This window comes from Cotesia glomerata, linkage group LG10, assembly GCF_020080835.1.
Source record: "Cotesia glomerata isolate CgM1 linkage group LG10, MPM_Cglom_v2.3, whole genome shotgun sequence".
NCBI classification, from domain to species: domain Eukaryota; kingdom Metazoa; phylum Arthropoda; class Insecta; order Hymenoptera; family Braconidae; genus Cotesia; species Cotesia glomerata.
In genome coordinates this window covers 14,068,144-14,092,191 of record NC_058167.1, presented here as the reverse complement: position 1 = coordinate 14,092,191, position 24,048 = coordinate 14,068,144, and the positions used below count along the sequence as shown (strand labels likewise).

Here is a 24,048-nt window from a genome sequence, read left to right as displayed (position 1 = left end):
TTATACTATTAAATACATACGTACTTATATTACTTATATACTTGTACTGAAACCGAGCTAAGAGTGCAAGAAAGTAAAGTTAAGTCGATGAGAAGCACACGTGGTCCATTGGCGTCGGCGTCGGCTTCGGCTTCGACATCACACACCAAGTATCACTTACTATTACTGACTTAACTTTAAGAGATAGAGAAGATATATAAATCCCATTTCGCGATTGTATACACAGACACAACTGATATGCCTCATCACGATCATCGTAAGCGCACGTGCTTGCACGTGAGAATTCTTGTGTTGTTCACATTCATCGTCTTCTTATTTTTCTTATTCTTGGTTTCCTTCTTCTTGTTCTTATTATTCTTCTCATCCGTTGTCGTTTGTTGTCATGATATCCCATCGCAATTCACGATGAGGATCTTGATGAGAATCTGCCCGAGTTGATCAGGGTGTTAAGGGGGTTGCCGAGCAAGTTAGCTAGCAAGTGGCCGTACACATGGGGTATAAGTAAACAGCTTTTACTCGAGTAGTCATCGCGAGTTATCTTCGATGTGGAATGAAGAATATTAAAAATTGCAAGGCAAAGTTGTTTGCGATCAATAATTTTGCAGGAGAATTTTGTGATCTATCAAATCGGCGGAAAAGTTTTTAATAATTTTATGAGTTTAAATTTTTTTTGAAAATTTTTTTCGCAGGGGTAATTAACACTTTTTTTTTGAATTATCATTATTACATTTATTTATTTTTATAATAATAAAAATAATAATTATATAAAAGTTGCTCTGAAAACTTTTTAAATTTTCGGCCATAGTTGTTTAGAAATCATCTATAAATTGGTAATGAAGCGATTATTATGACGACCGAAAAAAGTCTAGCTTTTGAGAAAAAAAAAATTACCATTAATTTGAAGCTTTAGACTTTTCATGAAATGCATTCCTCATACATAGCGCGCAAATGTGTAGAATAAAAGGAAGCATCTGGCATGAAAAGTACGGGAAAGCACGCACAGACGTAAGTGATCCTTTTGGATTTTGATCTGACTGGGTATAATATGACTGGATGAACCGGGTAAACGGGAGTTGCGGATAAGGTGTAGTGAGTAAAATCGTATCCTGGATGTGGAAGAATAGAATAAGAATAAGAATAAAAGTAAAAGTACGAAGTAAAGGTAACAGGGGGATAAATTGCATGGCGATGCGTTGGGAATGCTTAGTCGGCGGCTTATTGCCAACTCTTTTAACGAGTACTCGGAGATAAGAAGAGAGGAAATAAACGATCAGATCACCCTCAGGCGGCGCATCAATGCCAATTAATCCTTAAATCAGACGACTCTTTTTCTCCGTATGCTTACTTGAGATTTTATTTAGTTGTGATACTGCTCCACTCTATTTAACCACCTGATTTATTTATTGTCCTTCTGCATGTCTTTTGCCAGGCAAAAACACTTTTTTTGTCGTTATTTTTATTGGATTATTTTAATTGATATCTTCGGATGGAGAAAAAATAATAATAAATTTCTTGTATACAGAGTTTATTTACGATTATTTGACGTACTAATTGATGGTTATATTTTTATGGCAATTACTCTAATTGATAATAAATTAGCAATAAAAAAGGTTATTTTTGTTCAGTTATTCAGGAAATAAATTTTACCCTTCTTAAAGAATTCAAATTATATGCTAATTTTCTTTTTTAAATTATTATATACTTATGTGGATGTATTTAATTGAAACTTTGAAATTTAATAACTTCATCATTATCCGACATGGAACGTTTTCCCTCTACTCTTTTTATTTTATTTTTTTTTTTCATCTTTGGAATTTATCCAGGCGTGCGTTCATATGCATAACTCGATATCGACAGTGTTTCCTGTTCAAGGAAAAAATGTTTGTACCTATACTATGTAATTACAATAAAAATAAATAGTAAAATAAAAATATATTTACTTAAAAGTTGTGATTACGGATTTTAATTATTTCTACTAATATTTATATAATCTTGCAGTCGATAATTTATTTTAAGTATAAAAATTTTCTATAAAAATTTTAAAAATTGTTTTAGTTTAATTATCATTATTCAAATAATAATTGATAAAAATATTGTACGCTACAAATATTTTTAAATATTCATAAGAAAATTTTTTACGAATAAAATTTCTACGCACAGAAAATTTGATCCCATAATCAACTTAAATTTTTATGCAAATTTTATTATTATTATCACCATTATTCATCTGCTATTTTTGTATATTTTTTCATTCATTATTATTATACCAATTTTTACGACTTTGTAAGTACCAATATCGAAAATCTATCTACAACTTTCTTATCAAAATCTAAAGACAATTAATTTGAAAAATGAATAAATTTTTCCATGAATTAGAAGATATAGTTGATGGCAAAACACATAACAAGACGCTCGAGTGCATTTCGTACGTCGGGAATGCACTTGGATCCTCGGGCGAGGTTCCAGGCGCCGCCAATGAGGTTACTGGCCGCACTTGAGTTCGAATCCCTTGTAAGATGGTCTACGAACGTACGTACATCTAACATACCTAGAGTGGTGTACATACGTGAGAATATCTCACATATAGCGATACACAAGTGTGTAGAAGCCCAGTAACAGCCAGTACCAAGTGTGTGCCCTGGAGCGCGGAGCGAGCAATGCAGAGAAAGATCGTGGGTGTGCGTATGCAATCGTGCTTAGAATGGCGTGTGCTGAACTGAGCTGAGTGAGGATGAGGATAACGATAAGAATGAGTACAAGTACGGGCTCTGCCGCCTCTATGGGTATGAAGATCAGTAAGAGTACAATAAGATAGATTTTATGGGTATGAGGTGGAAGACCTCCAATTCTTCTCGACAAATATCAACTTACTTTCAGCGGTTATTTTTATACCTCGTCGTCATCAAATTATTTTACTAATTATTGTGCTTTTCCAACTAATTATCTTTATTTATTTTAATTGTCGTAATTATAATGATGATGCTGCTAGACTATTGTTGTTATTATTCAGATCATTAAAATGAGAACAACTTGTACTGGCACGACATTTTTAATAAGTTTCATTATTCACGGGGTAAATATAGTTTTTTTGCTTTTTTTTTTTATTAAACGTTTGCTGAAATTCCGAACGCGTTATTGAACAACCAATCAATAGTTTTTAATTATTCTACTGAAATTTTTTTTAATCAATAGTTTCGGTAAAATTTTCCAAGTTAATAATTTTTATTAATTTTGAGAGAAAAAAATTTTATTTATTCACCTAATAAAAAAAAAATATTCAATAATATGTCAGCTCAATAAACTAATATTGATTTTTTATGCCAATCGTGTGTTTTATTGTTTATGGCTCGTTTATTTACTCGATAAATTTTTTTAGGCTGTAGAAAAATTATTGCATGTCACTGAAGGTTTATTTTTAGAAATAATTGTGGAGAAAAATCAAATTGAAAAAAAACCAAATTTTTCTGAGAAAAATTTAATCAGGTTGTGATTTAAATGTAAATACAATTAGGCTCGAATGATTTTATTCATTGACCCATTTTTTTTTTGTTAGCTAAATTTAAATTCTAATCAATGATTTTTTATTACGGACAATTTGAATTTTTTTTAATTTTAATAATTGTTTTTAATTTTAAATATAATGGCAGAAGAGACTTATTACAGTAAATATTAGTATATTTTCTCAACAACGAACTCTTCAATGCTAAACTTCATAATTTTTTTTGCATCCTAATTAACTATTAAGTTTTCTCGGTCTATTTCCAAGAAAAATAATATATTAACATCAAAACAGTTACTTCATTAGCTTCTCTAAAATAAACTTTTAATGTATAACGTCAAGTATACAATTTAAACTTTTTTTATGTTTCATCTCTTTATAAAATTTTCAATAATTTAAATTTATAATAGTAATATAAAAAAAAACGATAATGATAATAGATCAAAAGTATAAATTTATATTTAATTAATTATTTAATTTCAATCTCATAAAGAATAAATAATTAAATTAAATATTCCGATTGCAATATAAGATAAATAATTAAAATTTTCCGAAATTAAATCAATTCAAATAAACTAATACAATAAAGCCTGTCAAAGTATTTAAAATAAAATATATAAAATCTCTATCTGTCTATAAAATATTAAAAATAACCCGATTATCGGATAACACTGTTTCTGCATTAACAGTCGACCGAAATTTACCGTTTTGCCGATGAGAACTTTATTTTTTCTTTCTACTAAAAACCGGTGAATTGAATAGCGATTATGATATGATAGATTTTAATTTGAATTAAAGTGAATAGAATTAATAGAATTATTTATATATAAATCTATGACATAATTTTCATCGAATTTATTCGATTTATATAGTAATATTCATACATATAGGAGATAAAAATGATTAATGAACCCCGAGATGTTAATGCAATTATCGGAGTGATGATTTTAAGATAAAGATAAATTTTAATGGCTAGGCTGATCAATACCGAGTCCTTACTACTTAATAACCATATCCAATGTGTTTATATATTCAGCGGCGGTTTAGCTTATTCAGACCCATCTCACACACTTAATCGGCGATCCTCATACACGTGCGCTCACATCCGCACAGATGTTCTCAGTATTGAAGTTTAGTTTGAGTAAGTTTAGTGAGAATGGAAACAACGAATCTGAGGATCTTGAGTTATATGTTAGGAATAATACCTTATACCTTATACCTTGTACAAATAAAGGGCAAACGAGAGATTCATCCGGAAGATCCCACCAGTCGGGACAAGTGAAACGCTCAGTGAATACGAAATAAGGGTTGGTATTTTATAAAATAAATAACTCAGAATTTATTGAGAGTTGAGAAGCCGAGTTTGCTTTCATTTTAACCTGAACTTTTTTTAGACAATTATAGTTGTTGATCAAACCTTGATCAGTTTACGGCGCCTTAAAAGTCAGAGGCAAAAATTTTCAATTGAATTTTATTTGAAAGATGAAATTTTAACGAGGGAAAAAGTTTTTTTTTTTTTAATAAAATTTTGGGTCAAATATTAAAAATATATAAAAATTGTAGGAGACCTTTCTGAAATATTTTAAATATTTTTGGAGTAATCTAATAAAAATTTAATTATCAAATTTAAAATCAAAATTTTTCCTCTAGAAAGAACTTCACCAATTTTTTTATCTCTCACCTTTTAATAAAAATTTTAATTTAAACTTGAAACTAAAAATATTTCCAAAAGAATCTCAGTCTCCTGTAAATAAAATAAATAAAAAAATGTTTCAACAGTTTTAATAATCCCAAACTTGAAATAAAATTGTCCTCTGGTTAGAAATTACAGTCTGGATATTTGGAGGAAAAAACCGGGTGGTTCTTGCCGAGTCTGAAGACACTTAACTGAGCAATCGTGAAATGGTATGAGACCCTCTTTTCGTGATTTAATATGTATTTTTTTAGCTGTTGTCTTGTATCTCATGCTCTCTCCTTATTTCGCGGACTCCACGGACAACTATACGTTCTCCAGCCGTGTGTCCGGCTTCGCCTGACCGTAAAAGGCGAGCAGAAGGCCTTGGGGCGCCCACGCCCTCTCGTCCCTTGCTCTTTATCTCTTTACCACTCTCTCTCCCTCTCTCTTTTATTACTTTTTTTACAATCTTTCACTCCTGCTCCTTTATTCCTTTGCTAAAACACATCTCTGCCCACAACCTATCTTTATTTCATACACACATATTATATTATTTCTATAAATATAAGTACATATACGTTTCGTTCCATCGAGATTCACTTTTCCACTTGATCGAGATGAAATTATAATTGAACAAGTACTCACTTCTCATACACTAACGGTGAAAATTGAATATCTATTACTCAATAATAGTTGTTTTCCTTTCAAAAATGTTCTATTATAAAATTAAATAAAAACACTATTTAATTGTTCTCAATTCCCGCTCTTAAAAATTTGATAAATAAATAACAAAATTGATTCTATTAATTGCTAAATATCCATAAAAAATTACAAGTAATTATTATGTTGATAGAAAATGAATCTGGTCATCATCAAAAGGTTATGGGCCCGGCTGACAAAAAACCTAACTCTCAACGCGAGGATCCAAGTTCGAGTCTCAACTAAGTTATTTTTAAAACTCGACATCAAATTTTAATTTTTTCAACAAATTACCCTTTAAAAATTTACGGAATAATATTATGGCATTAAACTATATTTTTTCCCTTAAAAAATATTAGCCGAATCTAATAACATGTAATTTGGGTAATATATTCACTCAAGAAAAAAATTTGAATTGAATACAACCAAAATTACAGCGTAATAAAATTATTATCCGCGGCCAGATGAATGTTAACCCTCGAAAAAAAATGAAAAATAATAAGTGAAGACGCGAATTGTCGCTCGGGGCGATATATACCGAACAATAAAAACTCCTGGTTAGAAAAAAATTAAAAAACCGTGGAGCAAGAACAAGAGCAAAAACAAGAAATTCACTCGATTAATGTACAACAGAGATAAAGGATTCGCCATAAAGAAAATTCCTCTTTTATTATCCGTGTATAAATATACCCACACTTATACACATATGTGCTTTTACACCCATGTGTAGGGATACATGTATGTGAATTTAAAAAATCCACACCTACAATATGCATTTCTAAGCGCATAAACACATAAATAAACCGATGACACTAATACATATTTAATCAGCCCTTAGAATGAGAGGGGGCCGTGCATTCATACCTCCGGTACACACAATTTACGGCGGTTTATCTGTACCCACACACCTGAACGATTACCACCACTCTCAAGCTCTCGCAATAGTACTCCGTGCCTCCTCAGTGTATACAATACAACTACAACAACTACATACTGTATGATACTACAATCTACAATAATGTATGTGTAGTAAGTAGTAGTAAAGTAGTAATAGCGGTGGGGGCACAGAGCGGTTCCCCTTCGGAACTGCAGGGGCCACTGTAGTTGCGAGTAACGAGCGTTACAATCGCGGATCACTCACCAGTCTCGATCGATATTTTGTACCAGCGACACCTGCCTCGCTTTAGTTTTTTACATTTTTTAAAAACTCTAACGTCAAAACAAAAAGGTACGTCATGTTTACAAGTTACAAAGTGTGTGACCGAATATTTTTACAAGTGAATTTATTATTTTTAATGATATGGTAATCTTCATTTAATTGCTACCAGGATTTATCCAAGGATTTTAACGTGTCCTTGGTATATTATTTGTAATATTTATTTTTAGACTTCTTGATATTTAAATTTTTTTAAGTCATTGGCGGTGAAAATTTTTTTGAAATTTTTAGGAAACAGTGGTTTGTTATTATTACTATTTTTTATTATTATCTTTATTATTTTTTTTATTATTATTATTAAGGATAAATATAAGAGATAAAGAAAGAAGTCTCGAGAAATTACTTTAGTTGAAGACTTTGGAACGCGACCTGTAACGGAACCGCGAGAGTTTAAGTCTTGTCTCAACTATTATTATATAGAGTTGAGACTTGACTCGACGTTTACTTTAGTTGAGTTAACTTGAGTTGACTTGAGTTTAGCTCCACACAGAAAAGAGTACCCAGTAAAAGCTAAAAAGTCTGAAAGGGATAAAAATAACATCAACAACATCTTCTTCCGCCTTTTCTCCTTCACCTTTTCATTACGTCACGCGTGAATGCCAGGTCACGACAGGTACATTTTTTATTAATCTTTATAATGTTTAGAATTACTCTCCTGTCTCTCTCTCGAGGATTACGAGTGCAATAGTGTGATGATAGTTAGATAATTCGTGGCATTGTACTTTTTATTTATTGTCTGTTCTGTATTGCCCCCTTCTGTAGTATAACTCAAGAATGCTGGGAAACTACTATTACTACTGTACACGACATTTTTTAATAAACGCTCAACCATTTTGTCATTCTAGGGAATCATTTGTTAAGATTTACTTTTAAGATTACTTTTTACGATTAAAGTGCTTGCTCTGTTATCATTTCGACGGTCTGATTATTTTAGGGTCAAGTTTTATTAGATTAGACACTAACTTCAAATAAAACTGTGTTAGTTTTTGTTCACACTCGGGTTTGTTTTTATTTTTACTGTTTTGGCTTTGGGAATTTTTATTTTAATTGTAATTGTGGTATATTTGGTGAATAGAAATTGAAAGAATGAGAGCTACGTTTTTTGTTTTATCGGAAAAAAGTGAGATCACACGGAAAGTCCGAGAAACTCTTTACGGCTCGTTACACATACGGGCGTGCATCTGTTGTGGCAATTTCACTTTTTATTTTTTTGTTTGTTTTTATAATAATGAGCTTGTGTGAAAGAAATTATAATAGAGAAAAATATAAATATTATTTTGGTTTTATTCCTATTGTTTTGATAGAGTGTTAAATATTACTCATTTTAGAGACTGTTAAAATTATCTGAAAATAAATAAAGCACGGGTTTTTTTGTACTCGTCATTTGGCGGTGACTTTTGAAATATTTAGTTTTAGTTCTTTATTTTGTAATTCTATAATTATTGGTAGTAATTGAGACTTTTTAAGGTAGTTAAAGATTTTTAAGTATGTTGTTGAGCTTATCAGTGATTTTGAAAGTAAATTGTTGGAGAAATTTGATGAGTAGTAATGAAAGTAAGATGAGAGATCTTTATTGAGGTGTTCATTGATAAAGTTATAGGATTTTATTTAATTATTTTCAAGTGAACGGAAGATGACTTTTTTTTTCAAATATTCAAGTTATTTAAACCTTTGGTAAAAACAAAAAATTTAATAATTAGGTAATTTTTTGCTATTAAGTCAATTAGAGTTAATTAAATTTCATGACCTTGTTCCAAAAATTCAAAATTTTTTAACTTTTTCAAAAATTAATTTCTCAAAAATATTTTTTAATACGGAAATGATATTTGAAATTAAATTGTACAATTATTATCTTTTATTTTTTTTTTTCAATGTCAAAAAAATTTTTTTTAAAGTATAAACTATAAAATATAATTACAATATCCGCGATACGTAATAAAATTAATAAATTTAATAGACATAAAATCAAACGCTGATTTTTTAATTAAAAAAATAATGAAAAATTTTTATGATAATTGATCATCAAAGAAATTAAATATTAATCGAAAAAATTGTTTACTATTCTAATTCGAGTCGTTAATAAAGTAATAATAACAATAATTATAATAATAACAACTGTAATGATAATGATATTCAAGTAATGAATATTTAAAAAAAACTTACATTAGCCAAACGGAAATTTCTTAAATAAAGGCGGGATTCATGTGGGACTGACCTAAAAAATAAATGAAAGTGTTTTTAAACGAAACTATATAGTATATAATCGCATCAGGGACACTATTATATATATGGATTAAAGATGTTGAGTCAGATTCAATTCTTTTGTCTCACTAATTTGAATTGCATGCCTTGATTTTTAATTAACCTCCGTGGATCGTCAATTAAATCAAACGCCGTCATCATCACAATAAGTTTTACTTTTCAATTAGTTTTAAAAGTATTTTATAATAATAGTAAAAAATAAGTGCATGCTCAAAATGTACAATGATAAATGTGCTAAATATCTTTTAGTGTCATCTTATATAAATTGTATCCGAGGACATCGAAACAAGGACACCGGGTGAATGAGATTCAGTATAATAATAAGATTATTTATAATGTGACATAACGCTAGTCCTGTCAATATCATCATCTATCTATAAAATTATACAGTACTCCATATCTTGAACGTGCATTCAAATCACTAAGACCGAACTGCAATGTTAATGTTAATTTGTAATGTGTTTATTGTCTCGGTAAATTAATTATCTTACGTATTATTCAATTCTAAATTCAACTAAGGATATTCACGGCTGTAACTGTTTATTTATATCTCTTTTGATATCTTACGCATTATTCGGACAGTTATGAAAGAGAAAGTACCTATTTACGGGTCATTATGATACATAATATAAATATGAATATATATATAAATACTGGAGACTTGTTCTTAAAAGAAAAGTTGTTTGGTTTTTAAAATTAATCACGGAAATTTAAATAGATAAATCACTTACAAGCTGGCCCTCCAACTTTCTACTGCTAGAACCGGTGCTTAAAAATTAAATGTTGAAATAAATTTTTAAATGCCCATTGTGCAGGATAATTACGTCAATAAATATTAAAGCGAGAATTTGCAGTGACACTTTTGACCACGGTTCTCAGAATCAATTATTATTAATGTGATCTTACTGAAAGTGTGTCATAATTTTTTCCCGGTAAATATTTGCACTTTAAATTATTTATTATGGATCTCGGGGCTTATTTTGATAAATATCTAACCGATTGCGATGTTGGACTGCTTTTAAGACCGGAATTTCGACATCGGTGACTGTTTTCTTTTTTTTTGCATTAATTATAGTTGAAAATCAGGTTAATTTAGTGTGATTATAGTTATATTTAGTGAAAAAAGATTTGCGAAAGTTTTTTATCTTGAATTTTTTTTTCTGATCTTATTCAGAGATTTTTTGCGGTAGATCAATTAGTTTCGGGTCTATAATTAAAATTAGTAATTCAGAGGTGGAATTAGAGTTTATAATGATGATAGTAGCTTGAAAATTTTTTTAGATATCTTAATTGTAAAAATAGAGACCGAAAAGATTTAGAACCTAAGACAATTTTTTGATAACATATTAATTAAAAAATAAATTGCACTTATATTTTCTTCAATTAAGTCAAATTTTTTTAGTGTCATTTTTTTTTAGATTTTAATTAAAACTTGTGATTATTTTTTTGGAAGATTTTAATTCTAATTATTCACGATTAAATTAAATAATAATTAAAGTTTCGATTTAAAAAAATATTTTTTTGGAATGTCTCTCAATTTATTTTTTCGATGATTTTGTATTAGAAAAAAATCTGAATAATTGATTCTAAGTTCTGAAATTAAAGTTAAGCAATAGTAATATCAATTGTAATAGTAATATTAGAGAATAATGAAAACGTAAATGTCAGCAGAGTAATTTGTCAGGTGAAAAAATGATATAATTTTTTGAGTGTATAATACTGGGAATTCAATTATTAATTCAAAAACGCCGGGAGTAAGAATGCACCCGGATGATTATTCCTTCCATTCCCAGTAGAATTGATCACGCGAGAGATCAAACCCAAGAAGTAAAAGAGTTAAGAGTCGAGAGTGAAGAGTGTATATAAGAGAAGTCGGTTATAAAGAAAGAGGAGCAGAGCAAGACCAAGAGTAAAGCGTAAAGAGTAAAGAGTAAAGAGTTTCTCGGTATCTATCTCACTTCCTTTTTATTCTCTCCCACTCTTTCATCTTGTTTTCATCCTGTAAAACGTCGACGCGAACGCCAGAAGATCGGAACCGGTCCTGCCGCGGGATAGTTGTGTCCTGTCGATTTAGCTGCTGTACTTTGCTCAACCAGCGAGAGCTCGAAACTAAACTCGGTACCCTCTACCTCATTCTCTATATCCTATATCACCAGACATAAGCGCCTTTTATCCAAATGAAACTTATGTTAGGTGATGTCATTGGTTCAAGCTACCAAATATACTTATAGGTTATTCATCTCTCATTTTAATTTAATTCATCTCACAATCTCTTTTACAGCATAATAAATAATTCATTTATTCAATTGACTTTTTACCAATAAAAAAATTTTTATTTACCGATAAAAATTTCTTTCTTTTTTTTTGATACACATCGCGAATTCATGATGTCAAAAATTTTATTTTACACACGTCCAATTTACAAAAATCAAGTTTTTTTTTCTTATTTAAACTCTGTCAAATTTTTTTTTTGCAAGTTATAAAAATTTTCAAGTTAAATCAATAATTTTATTCAGAAAAAACCAGAGAACAAAAAGATGAAAAATAATGAAATAAATTTTTAAAAATGAATTCATCTACTTAAAAAAATTAGAACATTTAAAAGTAGTATTTACTTTTCGAAGCCGATACGTGCGTCTAGCTCTATACTCTATAAATGTACATATACATGTACATGTTGATGGATGAATGTGCGTCTGCTTAGACTATTGCTATTACTATTACTATTACAAATGCGTCTAGTATCTAAGAAGTGGTATCTATGAAGAGCAAGAGAGAAGAGAGGAATACGTTCTTTCGAACAACTGACAAGAAGCTCTACTCGTTCTCCAACGCACGCAACTAGCAGTGAAAGTCAAGCCGCGAGTTTTATTTGCGCAACCAGATCAACGCGTTCTGTCTGCTTGTCTCTCATACATTTATATATATGTTGACAACCGCAGGTTTTATATTTAAGAACACCTAAATCCTTACAACTTATACTTTTAAGGCGACACGTTTTGCGTAGGCTTATCCTTTTACGATCGCCAATTATCGGTTTTTAATTTTGTACTTTAATAAATAATTACACAATAAATAGTTTACTTAATTATTTTTTGCACTAATAGAATTTATTAAGTGTTATAATAAATTTTTCAGTCTAGTAAATTTTACTCAAACTAAGAACAATTTTTTAATTCAAGAATTAACACTTAATAAATCATTAATTAACAATCAATAAATATCTATTAAATCTGCCATTAAAATAACATTTATCAATAATTAATAAAGCTCATTAAAAATTACTAAATCCTTTTATCAGTTAAATATTTGAAGAAATTTTTTTTTAACAAAAATTTTTAGTCTTTATCCTATTTAGAATGAAGCCCGCGAAACTTGAGTCCGTTAAAGAGTAAATACCCGTTATTGTTATTACAAAGTAGAAGTATATCATTACAAAAATCATTTACTGTGAATTGAGACTTTCATCGAGTTACTTCCAATGATAATTACAATAATTAAATAATACTGTTAATTTAGCATCTAAATTTTCCAGTTCTCTCGCTCGGAGTAAGTTTTTTAGCGCACTTCCTACTCCTTAAACCTCCAGATTTCCCACGTCGCGGTCGCGAGTTCCGAGTAAAGTAAAGTAACGTATAAGTATAAGTAAAAAGTAAATAAGTGAAAATTGTCGTGACGATACCAGTAAGGACTCAGTTTTGCTAGGTACGGATAGAATTTCCTATCCTCGACGGATATTAGACTACAGACACGCGATCCCGATTTAATGGCGTACTCAATAATACTCATATCAATGCCTTGAGGTATTCCGTATGTGCTTTCGCGGATTGTATACTGCACATATGCGCTTGAAACGTCGTAAACAACCGAGGAAAGCTTAAATAAAAGGTGAGAGAGAGAAAAATTATGGATTATGTGTGTGAGCAAGGTTACTATCAAGTTTACGCAGAGATGATATGAGCAGAGTAGACGAAAACGATCCCGACGAAACCCCATCGGCGTATTATCCGTGTACGGGAATATAAGTACATCCCTTTGGCAAGTAAAGAGAGTATATATATATATATATATATATATATATATATATATATATATATATATATATATATATATATATATATATATATATATATATATATAGTGAGAATGAGTAATGGGCAATGAAACTCGGCGAGGAATTCGAGGCGGGTTAGTCTCTGTACTCGGTGCTCTTGCGGGTGTGCCCTCGGTTTCAGTATTCTTTCCTCTTGTGTTGTTATGTACCTAACCATACTGCTAGCTGTTGTACGAGATATATATACAATATGCAAGTGTATATATGTACCTTATGTTACTCGGTTGCTTTCTACAATCTTACTCTTTATTTTTATACACTATTAAAGTTACCATACGTCGTAAATTATTTTTTTTACAGCCAATTAAAATTTTTTACACATTTTATTTTTTTTTTTTTACTGACTGGTATTGTTTTTTTCGATGATAATTTATCGATCGTTTTGACCCTTTGTAAGAATTTTTTATTGTACAGTTCAAAAAAAATCAGGAAATTTTTAATTTATTCACGGATAATTTATGAATTTTTAATTAAGTTTTTATAATTAATTAAAATAAATTTTTTTTTTGCTCAATTTAGAAAAAATAGGCAAAATATTTATATAAAATTAAAAAATCGAAAAGTTATTAACGAAATGAATTACAAAATAATTTAATGGATATAAATGAATTAAAAATTTCTAAAGTCAGAATATCTTCTTCAATAATTAACGATAAAGTATTCTTTTAAAATTTTTTAAATCAAAGAAATTTCCGACTTGTACCTCTCGAATAAAATTAAAAAAAAAGAAAGAACTAATGACGGTTTGTTTGAAAATAAATATACTCCAAATGAGCAAATATGTAAATTATTACTAAATAATAAAATCCACGCCCATTAACACGTAATTCTTCGTGGAAAAAATAACCGAGTTAATTTTCCGAGCATTCATGTAACTTATAAACAGGCCCATAAAAAAGATAAGTTAATATTTCATAATATTTAATTTATCGTCAATGAAACATTCAATAAGTGTACACTTTTTAGCAATAATAACGTCAGTCACTTGATTATAATAATTAGTAATAAAAATAATAGTCAACGACTAATTTTTTCTATGATTTATATTAATAATTTATTTCGTTCATATTATTTTTATCGTCAATAAATACCCGAGCGTTTAAAATAATGCTCGAGGTGGAGCAAAAGTTATTTTTCGCGTTAAGGTAATTGCGGTTGCATGCTAACGAACCGATGTCTAATTGCCACATGTCCTATACGTGTATATGATGTCCGAGTATTTGTGTGTTATCACGTATAAGCTACGCAATGATTAAAGTTTATGACAGAAAACAAAACTTTAAATAAATAAATAAATAAATGGTCGGTAGCTTTTCAGTTTGTGAAAAATAAATTTGTTGTTTAAAATAAAATAATTGAAATTCTGCTCAACCGGTCCGGTGGTATTATTTTAAATGTTAATTTAAATTAAATAGTAGGAAATTTTTCAAGTATAAAGAGAGAAAAGAGAAGCGATTGAGTTTGATCGAGATACCGGAAATGAGTAGTATGCAATATAATATGTAATAGTGAGGCTGGATTTTCATACTAGAGCTCAGCGGAAAATAATTAAGAAAAATAATAACGGTTGCAAATATAAATTAAATTGATTAAAAGAATAGAATCAGATGTAGGAAATGAACATCTGCTTGCTCGGTAGTTACTACGGGTCGATAATTATAATTTAATAATATTATTTAAATGATAATTAGAGATAGAGGTTCATCCGTCACCTACGTGATCGATTAATCAGTGAATGATGTGTGTAATTATGTAAGAAAATTGTCATTTGTAATTACAGAGCTTGAGCCATGACGTAGCTGAGACAACCGGTTTAGGGCTGGAGACTGTACCGGACACTAAAATCATGGTAATTATTTTTATAAATAATCTTTAACATTTATTTATAATTTATTTTATTTATTAAGACATTTATTATTTTTATAATAAATTCATTCATGTCTTTTAACACGTTTTTCGTTATTTATCTTTTTATAAGGTTTTTTTTTCCTAGTGATAATTATGATTAAGCAGCTAATTTTTTTACTTTTAGATTTTATTAACTCGGTAGTTAGTGGTAATTAGTTAATTTGATAGAAAGTTTAATTATTCACATTATTAGAGGTGGTAATTTCGTAGAAAGTTTGGATATTTTTGTTTAAATTTCCAATTAAAATATTTCAAAAAATCCTTTTTTTTTTTTTAACATTAAACTCTAAACAAATTTTTTCAATTTTTACCCATGGATTTTTTTTAAATTGTTTTTATAAGAATTCACACATTAAAAAAATCATAAAAATTGTCCTATGTCTGTTAATTTGAGAACCAAAATTTTATTACTTTCAAGAAACTCATCCTAACACAAAATTTTAACATTTTCTGAATAACTGAGTCATAGTCATAAATGAAATTACTAGAATTAGCTTTATTCACCTTTTAAAAACCATTTGATGGTCATAAAAGCCCCTTCAATCCTAACTTCGACTCAAAAAAAATAACAATACAATATTGTTACATAATTTACAACACAAAAATGGGCTTATATTATGACATGTAAGAAAATAGGCATGATACCTGTCAGATCGGAATATATGTGTTCATAATGCAAGGTATCCGTTGGTAACGGTGTCTTTGTGCACTAGAGCATGGAAGACTCTAGAGCCCAGAAAAAGACAAACACAAGAACGAGAAATGATATATAAATATAAATATAAATTGTAAAGTAGCAAAAGGAAGTAATGCACTCGTGCTAGCAAACCAATACTTAAAGAAAATAAATAAGAAACACCACTTGTTTGCCCATTCTTGGACGAAATTCCTTCGCGGCATGATCATCGCCGTGATTCAGAGCCTAGCCGGAGTTTTAACAACTCAGCTATTTGCATAAGTTACGTATTATATATGAATATATATTTATATTTATATACAGTCGACTGAGCATGGCGACAACGACCAAAAAAAAAATTAAATAAAATAAAAGTAGGAGACAAAAAAGGAAATGTAATCTTTTATCCTCAATCTAACGACACATGAACCTCGGTCCACCCACGATCTATCTAATCCCTACAAATATATATATTATGTATCATTTATTATTTATTTCGAGTTTGAGTTTTAGATTGAGCCTTGACTGCCCACTCGTATAAAGTAGAAGTAGAGGTTTAACGGTGTAAAAACACGATCAGTGGTATACTTGATAGATAAAAAAAAAAAAAAAAATAAAATAAGCAACCGGTGATAAGAAGTGACTCAACAAGTTGAGACGTGTGATGCTAAATCACATCTTCTCCCTCAATGATCCCAGTACAGGCTGTATTTTTATTTTCCACCCATTCCCCCGCGATGTAAACATGGCTGACGTCACCCCAAGTCCAGGTGAATAAATTTTATCTTTACTGCTGTTTTACTATAATGGATAGTGATAATAATGATGATAGTATAAACGCGAATAAGGCAGATGCTGAATTTCATTTGTGCGAACGGATGAAACGGACAATTGGTACTGTCGAAGGCTGGAGGAAATCAATCATTACACTCGGCCTCAATGCAATTGTTTAAATTCATTGCTACTACTGGTGGGTTGGAAGCTGTTAGTAGTTGTGTTTAGAGCTAGGTGAGCAACAATCGGAGGAAGTATTTGGTTTTTTGCGATTGGGTGTAATCGATTATGGGATCAGTTGTAAAAAAAAATTCAATCTTGTCAGTAATTTTGATGTTCACTGCTGTTTTTTTTTAATTAATTGTTGACTTTGTTTTAATTAAAGATATTTTTTTTTGATTGTTGATTTATTTTAAATTAATGAAAAGAAATAAATTGTTTTTGATAATTGCTTACACTGCAAATTACTCTCGATGAAGAACGACCTAATGTAAAATTATTAAAAAAAATTTTTTTTTTTGTAAATGGTAATTAAAAAAAAATTCGTAATTGTAAATTATTAATTCTCATAGTTGCAGTTGTCAATTTAATTTAATTAATAAATAAAAATTTTCTGTTGAAAATTTTTTTTATAAAAAAAAATCTCCGTAGTTTGAACAAAACTACCGATAGTTCAATAAATCGATATTGCAACAGCAAGTATTTGTAATCAATAAATGCTTTAAAATGGCCATGATACATTTTATTAGCGCAAGTGGTAATGTAAAATAAGGAGCAATAGCAATAACTTACGGCTGGGTGATCGTGGATATGGAATATATGGAATGGAATAGAATAGAATCGTTAGCGACATACACTGTCCAGATTATTGTTATTAAAAATAATATAATATTACAGAAAATAATAAATAAATCGAATGTTAACTGTCGGGCAAAATAATGTGTCCTTGTATAGAATACCGATCGATCGAATTGCACGCACGTGCATAGTCATAGTCACTTTGACAAACGGCTCAAGAGAGTGAAAGTTGTGTAACTGGAATTCAGTTGGTTAATTTTAAAAATGGATTTTATCGTCACTCTTGAATGCATTACTTGCTCTAGTTGTACATTACCTTCGTTATTTTTTACGATTTAATACCTCCGTGAATAATGTATTATTATTTTATATAACATTTATATTTATACCGCTAATAAAATATTCTGAATTTATTATATTAATTTAAGACTAGCAGTACCCTCGTCCGCTTCGTTAGCTCGACAATTACTTGTTTATTGCTGAGTTATGCCAAGTTTTTTGCTAGTTTTAGCTTTGTACCAATAAAAAGTCTCCATAATAATAAGCAAACTCGTGACCGTATCTTGTTTCAAATTAATTTCATTTTCAATTAAAACTATCGATTGTTTTTCATTTTCATTCTTCCGGGTGAATGTTTTTCCATCCATGACCTTTATAGTTCATGGACAATTCGTAGTTTAATTTTCAGCAGTCTGCTCTTTTTTGTGCCGAATCATTGAAATATTTAAATCCAAAGCAGCTGCTTTTAATTTTAGTTGAAAATAATTTCCCTGAGTTTGAAAATTGATTATTTAAAAACTAATTGAACCGAAACTTTTTTCCAAATATTTTTTCTACTGTTCGACAGATTAAAGATAAGAACAGGATTTATTAAAATAAAAAAACTACCGATGTAATCTTTAGAAAATTTATTTTAGAACTAATTTAATTTTTAAAATTAAAAATAGTCCGATTTTTGCCGATATCAATATTAATTTAATTTTTTTTTCAATATATAATCAAACAAGTGAAATAGTATATTTTGATTAAAAAAGAAGTTCAAGTTTCAAGCATTGAAAATAACAAATTCATGTTATGTCACATAGCATTGAGATTTTTTTTAATATATAATAATAATGATAATGATGATGAATGATATTTATTAATAAAGCCATCTTTGCTTCAAATTAAAGATGTGGAGACTGTTGCTGGTGATAACGCTGTCCAGTGAAGCGTGGACACAAAGCAACTATGCATCCCAAGGCAACAGTATTGAATATCAGCCCGGATTACCGCCGAGCACAATTCTCGATGGGAAAGTTACCAAATTGGATGAGCTGTCTCCAATAATATTTCTTAATCGTACGAAGGCCTATTTGAATTGCAGCCAAGGTAGCATGCAGGTGGAGTTAAAGTTCGATGAGCCGTTCTACGGGGTCGCCTACGCGGATTTCGACCGCAACAGCGCCTGTATGGTCAAGGGACGTGGGTTTAATTATGCTGAATTGGAGCTGCCTTTAAAAGGTAACCCACCGAAATGCTAAATACCTTAATTCTCATTTTATCTCTTGTGTAAGTGGGATCATGTGTTTTTTTTTTTTTTTTGTTTTCTTTCATTACATAATACTAACCATCGAAAAAATAATGACGATAATAAAAATAACCGTTAACCAAATGAGATGGCTAATGAAATTGATAAATCGATTGATTATTAAACTTTATTTTAGGATGCGGCACCAAACAAGATCCCCAGCGGGTTTTTACCAACAACATTGTGGTCCGTTTTCATCCGGGACTCGAAATGGATGGCGACGAAGTTATTACGATAATATGTCGTTATCCTCCTCCAATAACCCCCAAACCATCAATAGCTGAAGGAGTGTAAGTTTCCATCAGATATCCAACCGCTATCAAACCATCTATTAATCAATCTACCAATTTCCGCGGCCATTTGCCTTCGAAAACATACCAGAGCATATCCGGCAATCAATTCTTGCTTTTTTCTTTTTGGTCCATATTCACTGATGGATAAATTAACTTGATTGAAGAGAAAAAAGTTATTTTGAAGAGTTTTATTGTCTGAGTCAAGCAGAAAATTTTTCAAGTTTTTTAAAATTCTACTTGGCTCAATAAATTTTTTCCTTAGTTGAAGAAACGAAAAATTCATTAAAATATTTTTCTTTGTTCAAATTTCTTCTCTTGAATAAATATAAAATAATTTCATTAAAAATATTTAATAATTAACACAAAAATTTTCTTTCCAGGCTACCACCGATTCCCGCAGAAGGAGGAATAGCTGAGCCGCCTCTAAAAGGCTTCCAAATCCTCCTGACAATCTGCGCGCTCCTGTTTCTCTCTCTGCTGCTCTTAGGGCTAGGCTGCTCTTACCTCTGTCTAAAACGACGCAACATCCGAGTAGTCCACCGACATCCATTCGGCAGCGCCACAGGGTCCGAAATCACAAAGCTCTCTGGCTCATCACTGGGCCACCTGTCGATGTTCGAGGGGTTAAAAATACCTCGCGCCCACACTTTATTACACACCGCCGCCTCGTCTTCAGGTAGCGAGGCGAATCTCGTGATCGATCACTCAGACACTCTTCCAAGTGATTACCCAAGCGAAAGCCACTCGGAAGTCGGTATCGAGACTGCTAACGCCTACGGGTTTGACGAGATAATCCACTCGACCCGGTCAACCACCTCATTAACACCCGGGTTGTCCCAAATCGACGAAGTCCGCTCCTTGCCACCCTCCTCTCTGGACTCCTACGACAACAAGGCCTACATCCACGACCAGGACAGGAACATTCATACTAGCTCTCTCTACTCCGAGACCATCACTGACCTGGATTCTCGGGTCACCAGACACCCTGTCGAGCCGAAATTCGACGTCCAGATGAGAGTTAAACGAGCCCCTCCTCCTCCAAGTCCTCTCCCGTCAGAATCTGACGCCAGCATCGCCTTGGAGCGGAACTTGACGACCATTTTGGAACGTGAGGAGACTATGAGGTCCATGGAGACTCCCAAATCTCGCTTGACCACCTTCTCCTACGTTCCAGAGCTCCATAGTCCTCCCAGCAGCATGATATCTCGCCAACAAACTCCTCCTGTCTACTCCCGGATCCTCCGGAAACAAGCCGAGCGCGAGAGCCACGAAGTAAACACTCAAGGACAACCTGGAACCCTCCATCGGCCAAGATCTTTGACTACTCTGGAAGAGTACTCGGAAACAAGGACGATGGTTGATACTCAAGTAACTGATGCTTCTCATGCTAAATACAGAGTAGCCAGCATTCTGGCGCCCACTCCTCCTCCTCCACCTCCTATTGTACCGACTCACACCCACACGTCAATTCAACAACGCGAACACATTCGCGAAGAGGTTGAACCGCTAGTGGAACCAGTAGTTGCGCCAAGGCGCCCAGAAATCACGACACATGAAGTTGATGATGTGTTCTTGAGGACAGTCACCGAAAAGAAAACCATCGAAGACGTAGAAAGACACAAGAGACAAGTCACTGAGTACTACAGAAAGCCTGATCCTAAATGGGATGTAACAATTCGAAATTATCCTGCAGACGAAGTCCCTCCTGCGCCTCCTCAGTGGGAGAACTTTTCAGACGTCAGTTCGGCGTCTAATTTGACGATTGTCAATGACCATCTTCATATGATGAGGTCTTCGGATGAAGTGGATTCAACTATTGAACCTACTTACAGTCGCGCGGAAATTCCGTCCAGATCGCCTCAAGGTTTGGATACTGAGAGTGTCGGAGACCAGTGGGAGACCTTGTCCAGGGTGCTGGAGCCGCAGTACTCTGGAGAGCTGACAGATGATGAAAGGGAGAAGTGGAGGGAAGTTATTACTACCGAAAGTACTTTAAGGACTTTGTTATCAGAAGCGGTCGTTAAGGAAGATTACGACTTGATCAGGAAGGACGCGAGGTACCAGACTCTATTTCCTCCTGCAAAGTGGGACGTTATTATCAGGATCTTGAGTCCTCCGCCAGCTTCCTCAATCGCTTCGAGCAAGAGTGGGCAGAAGTATAAGAGAAGCAAGGGCTCGGAATGGGACAGCAGATCTAGGAGGTCTTCTCTACCGACCTTGTATGAGTATGATAGTGATGGTGGAACCTCTATCAGGACTCATGACGTTCCAGGTGCTCCGTCGGAGGATCGCAATAGGAGGTTGAGTATTACCAGGACGGGAAGTGAAGTTGACCTGAGATCAGAGTCTGAAACCATCAGGAACTTCAAGATGCAGAGGGACGATGTGAGTGTTAGTTCTTATGACGCTGACTCTATTGTCAGGTCCCTGAGCCAGCCCAGTTTGGCCAGGTCGGAATTCGCGGAACATTGGGGCCTCCCGGCGAGAAACCTGAGGACTTGGGCGCCAGAAACTGAAGAAGTTGCCAGTTCGCCAGATACCACGCCCATGGCGATTAGAAGAGGAGACAGGGTGGAAGTTATGACTTCTTTTGATTCGGGAAATCATCCGGGATTGACCAGTACTTTTACCAGGTCCACAAGGTACTCTGAAAGAGAGACTGTGAGAGTAACTGAAGCGGGAAGACCCGGGTGGTTTCACGATGACTCGGAACCGGAAATGCAAATTTAAATAGATAGTCTTATTTTGGAGTGTTGAGGATTGGACGAAGGGAATTTCATTGCAAAAACATTGATTTTATGGAGTTATTACAGATTGCTCAACTATTCCCGATAATTGTGGGTAATTTAATTATGAGCCGACGAGTTATTAAATTATAGGGTTAATTAGTTTACATTGAGTCGATATTGGGGTTTTTCGGATGGATTGGTTTTATTGGTGAATATTACGAGCACTAAACTTGCCGATTTTTTGTATTGTAGATTTATAGATTTGGTTCTTTTATTCTAGGGGATGTTTGGATGATTTTTTTTTGGTTTGTTGAATTTTTTAAGCTATTGTCAAAATACTGAAAGTTAACTTTTTTTTTTCTTTAATACTTTGAGAGGAAAACTAATTAAAAGTTTATAACTCGGAATCTCAATCATTAATATTTTTGAATCAAAAATTGATCTAGTCTTCGAATTTTTTTTTTAAATTCAATCAAAATTTTTTTAATAATTAGATTAAAGATTGGCTGACATATCAAAATAATAATTCTATTATCAATTTGTAATTATTACATGGTTTGCTGGCAAATCAAAAAAACTTTAAAAAATATGAATTATTTTCAGAACAAACTAGCAAATATTTAGTTTAAATCAATTTAATAATTAAAAAAAAAAAAAAAAGTCAAATGATCGTCATAAAAAATTCAGCAAACCAAAAAGATTCTATTTGAACCGAATGTCTTCTACACAACCACGGCCAGAATTCCGACCCAATGCTGGATAGCTTAAAAGTAAAAATAAACGAAAAACGAAAATAAAATCCAACATTACATTGCCGATTTCGAAGACTTAGATTCTTCACGAATCAATACTGCAGTCATTTACGAACATGTATTTATATACATAATCCTTTACCGTACTGCCTAAAATTTTTTATCCTGCACTGCATGCTTTTATTTGTTTAAAATTCGACAAATGTACCAGACGTACCATTCAATTTTTTATACTTTTTAATTCTTATTTGTATCTACGATCGCCAGGTTTTCCATTTGCCACTCGTATAAATCTAACAATCGTTAAATTTTTAACCCCAAGCTTTACTAATCCAGACCAAACCTTTTTGGGAATTAATCTTTTTACGAGTGGGACTGTAGAGTCTGGCCTTGAGCCTCGGTAAAAACAGAATATATATCGAGGCTGTTTATATTATTTTCTACTTCGTCATTTAGATAATTAACATTTGGAGCATTTTTAAAAATACTATTATTAATGCCCTAACATCATCATCATTATTGTCATTATGATCATCATTATTTTTATTCTAACTTTAAACGCTCTTTTATAATTTTTTACGGAAAAATTTTTTATGTTAATGCAGGACAAAAAAAACGTGTAACTCGATGTCATTACAATTACCCGCGTACTAGTGATAATAGTTATGTAGGTCAAACTAAAAACGATACGGTGCTGGGTACGCTTCAATTTAGTTTATAAAACAGCAAAAAATTCGCTGAAGAAAATAATCCTTCAAACAATAATTATAAATAATTAATTTACTTTTAATGAGAGATCAAAAAAAGCTAATGGAATAATATTAATATTTAAATAGTTAAAAATTAAAAAAAAAAATTTTTTTTATTAAAAAAATGTCATACCTTTTTAACCCATTTATTCACTAAAATTCACCTGAATCATGGCCACTGGGTACTTAAATGTTACGTACTTACTGTTATTGATTTACTGTCGTTATATAAAAAATTATAACTTATTTTAATCGAGTCTTGCCATGATCAAAAATTTTCTTTACTAATAAATAATGTAAACAACGGAGAAAATTTAGAGAAATCATTTTTAAA

At 31.6% G+C, this 24,048-nt stretch overlaps 1 protein-coding gene across 2 annotated transcripts; it reads left to right on the top strand.

Moving 5' to 3' along the window:
- The first annotated feature begins 6,952 nt into the window (after positions 1 to 6,952).
- LOC123272405 lies at positions 6,953 to 22,564 on the top strand. 2 transcript variants are annotated; one of them, XM_044739149.1, is made up of 5 exons: positions 6,953 to 7,101; positions 15,246 to 15,314; positions 18,794 to 19,124; positions 19,328 to 19,481; positions 19,865 to 22,564. In XM_044739149.1, the coding sequence occupies exons 2-5, from the start codon at positions 15,312 to 15,314 to the stop codon at positions 22,212 to 22,214; spliced, it is 2,838 nt and encodes a 945-aa protein (XP_044595084.1). In that variant the 5' UTR covers positions 6,953 to 7,101; positions 15,246 to 15,311; the 3' UTR covers positions 22,215 to 22,564. The 2 variants fall into 2 exon arrangements, with proteins under 2 accessions (XP_044595084.1, XP_044595085.1); XM_044739150.1 differs by lacking the exon at positions 6,953 to 7,101 and adding an exon at positions 7,483 to 7,702.
- Positions 22,565 to 24,048: the final 1,484 nt, after the last annotated feature.